General features: G+C 48.3%; 1 protein-coding gene across 1 annotated transcript; it reads right to left on the bottom strand.

The window, feature by feature from the left end:
- Positions 1-1,424: 1,424 nt before the first annotated feature.
- HD556DRAFT_1314751 (uncharacterized protein) lies at positions 1,425-2,187 on the bottom strand (the record flags this gene model as incomplete). Its single annotated transcript, XM_041300995.1, has 2 exons — positions 1,425-1,526; positions 1,555-2,187. 2 exons carry the CDS (start codon positions 2,185-2,187, stop codon positions 1,425-1,427), a joined length of 735 nt encoding a protein of 244 aa, XP_041152327.1.
- Positions 2,188-6,056: the final 3,869 nt, after the last annotated feature.

Here is a 6,056-nt window from a genome sequence, read left to right on the forward strand (position 1 = left end):
AGGATGTCTCCGAACCTCTGACTATACCTGCCGGCCATTGGGATTCATGTAGCGGTACTGTTCGGTAAGCTTCAGCTATGTCCCGAGTCACTACTTCTGACCCTGGAGGAAGATTGGCTATCAAGTCGTAGATTATTGAGAACTTTCCCCATGTTGTTGGAAAATCATTAGCGTTTATGCTCGAATTCACTGAAGCGTTTGCGAATGTCGCGTTGATTTTGTGTGGGAATGAGAAGTTCTGAATGAGTCGGAACTTTCCAGGTTTGCCTGGTTTTGGAATAATGGACAACGGGGACGATTGGAAAGGTCCAATCAGTCGTTCTAAGGTGTCAGCATCGAAAGGGCCGATGTATCTTCCTTTGTCGATCTCTTTTTGGATAATGGCGCGAAATTCGATAGCAAACTCGCTAATCGAGTCTTTATTAGGGGGGGTTTGTACATTGGTGATAACGGGAAAGTCTATTTTGAAGCCGCTACGAAGGCCGTCTGCGATCTTCGCGAAACGTTTAGCTAACTCTGGGTGATTGAGCGCGCGATTCCAAGCTTCTGCCTTATACGGCGTTAGCAGATTCTGCTTTCTGCGCTCGAGCGCATCTTTGGGCTCCATGAGTGGCGGCCCCGCACCCTGAGCACACATGTTTGGTGTCATGTCTGGCCACGGAACAGCCCTCTTCGCGCTGCCAGGCAGTGCAGAGCTGCTTTCCGTCTTTCGTCCACAGACCCTTGTGGATGCGTTCCGCAAAGGTCTCGTGTTGCTTATCCCACGTGTGGGAGGCCATGCACTCGATGGTCTTATGGGGGTTACGTCCGAGGCACACTGCGCAGCATGGGAGGGGACCAGATGCAGGAGGTGCACGAATGGTGCGTACCTTCTTGTTAAAGTTTGATACTTCTTCTGCTGGTGGGAGAGGGTGTTTTTGCCCGCTGGCGACTTGGCGCGTTGAAGTCATTTGTGGCGGCCGTAGAGAGTCTAGGTTGCTGGCGATGAACGCCGCCGCTGCTTGCTGTGATAGCAAGTGATGCGTCCACATGTGGTATGTGGTTTCGGTTGCGCGCGGTGTGCATCCCAGGGGTGTTCGGTTGTGATAACCAATGTTCGTGATGAACATTTGTCATTAAGACAGCCCCAATAGACAGCGTGATGTGTCATTGGGTGAGGTTGTGATAACCCGCGTTTGCAATTGGCGTTATTGGCACGCGATTGGCCAATAACGTTTTTAAAAGGGATGCGATAGCCCAAGGAAGAAGATAGTGTGGTTTTGAAGGTGTTCGAAATGGTGAGAAGACGGGCTTGTGGGAGGGATTATGACTGACCTGTACTGCCATCGCTGTCTCCTTCTCGCGTTTCTCGTTGAACAATTCCTCCCTCGCCTCCAACAGCAAGTCTTGATTGATTTCTTCCAAGCTCCAGCCTTGCGCGGTTCCTATGGTGAGGTGCCAGCGGCGGCGTTGTTGGGATTGGTATAGTAACAATGCTCTTTGTTTGAGGGGGTCGGGTGTATGGCGCCAGCGATGAGACTGTAGCGCTGTCCAGAATTGAACATGCATGTCCACCCAGTCATCCGGCCAGTCGTGCATCTTCATGGAAAGGATCATGCGCGGTGCAGCTTCATTGAACTCTTCCCAGGTAAGATTCTCATCTTTGACTACAGGTGCTGCTTTCGGGTCTTTGACCGCTGCTGCGGGGACCCAGGAATGGATTCCATCCGCAGCGGGTAACATTACCAGCGCTTCTGGTTCGGCGATGGATGTTGATACTCTGGCATCATCTAAGCCCTTGTTAGTGAAATAATGTAATTCACAGTAGTCGCCTGCTTTGAGTTTCCGAGTCGCATACTGCGCTGGAAGGATAGTGGGGTCCGAAGGAACTTTTCCGCGCTTGATGGGTGCGTACTTGTTTTTATTCTTCTTTCTCTCCTCTAGCCGTGCCGCTTCTTCCTCGTCTCTGCGGTCTTGTTGTCTTTGGAGCTCATCCTCCTCTGCTTGCTGACGGGCTTCGCGCAGGCGATCTTGTCTGTCTGCCCAACGCTGTTTCTCTGCGTTGTTGTTCACGTTCCATAAAGCTGTAAGGGACCGAACGGCTTGTTGTTCAGATAGGCCTTCATTTATTAGCTGTTGACGTTCTTGCTGGTACTCAGCTAGAGCATAGTCCGGTCTGACGGCTTCGTTTGGATTAACGTTGGCCATGTCATAAAAGGTGTAAGCAAAAATGTAGAACTAGATGCTTATACTGAAGCTGATGGATGAGTGCGAAGTGGGCAGAAGCAAGAGGTTCTGCGCCACTTCGCTTATTTGCGCGTAGACTTACTTCTACGTTAGCCTCGTGCCTCGGCTAACTTAGAACACCACCTTCCTCCTATCCGTCTTTTTTGCGATGCACCTGTCAAACGAAGCTTGCCAAGACTGGTATATATCACCTAGTGATAGTGTGTTGTAGTCAATTTGACAGAATCATCTAGCGCTATGAGGGTGGGAGCTTGATAATCCTTACCCTAATAAAACGCATGGGTAGATTCTCAAGGGTTTCACTAGCTACTTGCCCACGCACTCTGAAGCGTAGCTAGTAGTCATAAACTGCCCTCATTGATAAGCGCGTATGTCTGTCCCTCCTGCCAAGCTGATTTCGTATGTTTACCTCCTGATCGTTATTGTCCTCGCTAACGTAGTCCCATGACTTTAACAGTCGCCGAAACAAGGGGTAATGTGACCGTCAATGCAGGATGTGCCTGCCTAGTATTGACTCGTTTCGAAAGGCTAGACAGATCAAGGAGTTCATACACTTCGTCCATCCCTGCAGTCGTTCACATGAGGCGATCGCCATCTCCGAAGTAAGTTCATTCAACTTCACGTGATCAAGTCGTGTTAAGTTCACATCGGTTAGACCAGCGGCTACCAAAACGCGCCGAGCGCTAATACGCCAACATCCTCCCCCGACGTCCTCCAGTGCACATGCAGCCCTTCCTCCATCGGTGCCTTCCTATGATTCCAAGTACAACGGGAGGACTACGCCAGATGCTTGGCCAGTACAACATGTGACTTCGCGGCTTCACCGCTAGTGATGGACAGGTCCAGTTCGGTCCAGTTCTCAGGCAAATTCTGAGAACCACGAACCTGACCATAGGTTCAGTTCTACCAGTGAGCAGAACCAAGGACTGGACCATCGGTTCGGTCCAATAATGGTCTGGTTCTGGTTCAGCAAGGGTTCGAACCGAGAACCGAACCATCCAAAATAATAAAAATTTCATGAAGAAAAATCATATAAACGAAACATGCCTGACAACAGAAGTACTAATACTAAATGCTACTAGACCAGTTCACCATCCTCGTCATCTGTGTTGTCATGGAGTGCAGCAATCAACGAATCTAGATGTTGCTCGGCATCACTAGCGGCAGAGATGTGGCCATTGCGGTATGCACTCTTCAACAGTTGCAAGTTCTCGAATACATCCTTGTTGAGACGGTTCCGTCGTTTGGTTCCTGTTAGTCCACCGCTTGAAAAGGCACGCTCCGATGCTGTGCTACTACCCTGGATGGCTAAATAATCTCGGGCCATGCGTGAAAGTGTCGGATATTGTGACTGATGGTGCTGTATGAAGTTGATGTAAATGAACTTGCAATGATGAGAAAAAAAGACTTACACCCCACCAACCCACAACATCCTCTGTCTGCTCGAGAGGACTCCAGAGGTATGCAGTAAGTTCAGCACAAGGCCTAAGCTGGGTGCGATCAGATGCTTGACGTGCTTGTACAGCAGCAAGGACCCAGGAACGGCCATATTGGGCTTGCCCAGGTGGTGCTTGTTCGATGTTTGCATCCACAGGAGCTGAGACGGGGGCAATAGTATAGTACTCGTCAAACTATCGAAACATGTCAGCAAATATTGGCTTCAATGGTCAACAAATATTAAACATACCACTTGTTCGAGATCTTTGAGACCGATTTTGAAGGATTCCGTATCCCACTGATGCTCGGAATAGGCCACCTTGACATTAGGATCGAGTGCTAGACAAATAAAGTATGCGTTAGTAGCTTTTGTTTTGTCATACCACTTTGCAACATTGTTCAATCCCTTGAGAATAGCGTCGTGGACTTGTGAGAATCGAGGAAGGGCTGCCATATTTTCCCAGGACTTCTGCAAAAACTCGAGGACTGGAATTGTCCGCCAGACGGAAGGATCGGACAAACTGGAAAACGTTTGTGTGGCGCTCGCTGGTTCCTGTGCAAATATTAGTAATAAGTACAGCTGGTAGAACTAGATACACATACCTGAAGAACTTCGTGCACCAATTTCAATTTCTCCCAGTCCTTTTTGTCAAGACGAAAGTCTGCATAACATTTGCCTTTGAGGCCAGGGACTTCCTCGCTGTCATCCGCGAGCTCGACAAAAAGATTGACACCCTATAAAGAACAATGAGCTCATGGACGTGCAACATATGAGAGACGTACCTTTTGAAGTAACAACATGCGGGTGATAAAACTGTGCATGGACGCCCACCGAGTCCGTATCCATTGTGTAAGCTCCAGAACAGGGACATCTGCTTGTTTACATGACTGTGCAAAGAATGCGCGGGCCTGAGGTGATGCACGGATCTATAATCAATAGTTAGTAGAATATAAAAGTTGTCAGACGGAAGTCAACGAACCTGTTTCACAAGCGCAAGAGCCTTACCAATCGAGTCACCGACTCCGAATTCGTCATCCTCGTCATCATCCTCTTCACATTCATCCGCTCCCTCATAATCAATCCCATCCAAACTGACATCTAAAGCATCGAAATCGATATCCGAGCGTTTAACTGCCGCCTTGATTTTCTTTAGAAGTTTGCGGCTGGATGTTGGTGAGACGGCCATGAGAAAATGTCCAGCAGCAAGGTTGATAGTGTGTTCCATGCATCTGATATTGAGTGAGTGATGAATGCACCAAATGACGAGGCAAAATCATACCTGATGTGACCTTCTACTGGATCCCACCTCTGCACATCAGACTCGGACTTCTTGTTGGTGTTGATAGTGTCGGCGAACACCATGAGACATGTGTCGTTACTGGCAGCGTTATCACACGAGAACCAACCAACCTTTTTGCGAAGACCATAGCGGTCAACAGTTCGTGTGAGCAAGTTGGCCATATTGGCTCCTGAATGCCGTCCTTCCATTGGAGCAAAGGCAAGTTGTTCAGTTTGGAGTTTCCAGGTGTTAGGACGTTCAGGTGGTGCATGTATATAATGGCCAGTTACCGAAAGAAAAGGGTCACCAGGATCCGAAGTCCAAGCATCAAAGGTGAACGAGACTTTGCCAGGTATATCCTGCACCACAGCATCAGTACGAGTCAGGGCTCATGAAATAATACAAGTACATACCTTGAGAATTTCCTTGACGCGCACTTCAGTAGCTTTGGCTTTCTTGATGATTTCCTCGCGAAGGGCCTTTCGGTGCGGAATATCCTTGTCAGACAAGGTTGGTCGGACATATGTCAGCAAGCGCTGAAATGGTCCCTTGTCCACCAGTTGGAATGCCTGTATGATTTGGTTAGTCGTGTGTTGTTATTTGAATATGAACAATTGAATTACCTTGTCTTCACATACAACTAGCTCGACAATGTAGTCGAGAAGACCGCTGGTAGTGAAAACGGGTGCCCGAGGCTGATGAACTACAATGCCATCAAGACTTCCTTGACTGAATTACACAATGAGTATGTAGTAAGTAGATTACAGAGGAAACTTACCTTTGGAGAGTCCCATCAGACTTTGGACATGCTCGCGCGTGCATAGGGATTTGCAGATTCTTGCAGCATGCTTGATAAACAGCAAAGTGGTCGGGATGCCTACAACACTGCTCCGTCAGCAATAGTACTTAGTCAGCAAAGATATGGCACTCGCCTAGCGATATGGGTACGAAGTGTTGACATACCTCCTTTGAAGAAGCAATGGTGAGCCGGGACACCGTTCTTTCTACAGAACCAAGTCAGTTAAGTAAAGGTAATATTGGTATGATTACTAAAACTCACTCGCAGATGGTACAAACATGTCCAGGCTCGGACACATCATCCTTTTTGACAAA

This window comes from Suillus plorans (assembly GCF_016647745.1).
Source record: "Suillus plorans strain S12 chromosome Unknown HD556scaffold_127, whole genome shotgun sequence".
NCBI classification, from domain to species: Eukaryota; Fungi; Basidiomycota; class Agaricomycetes; order Boletales; family Suillaceae; genus Suillus; species Suillus plorans.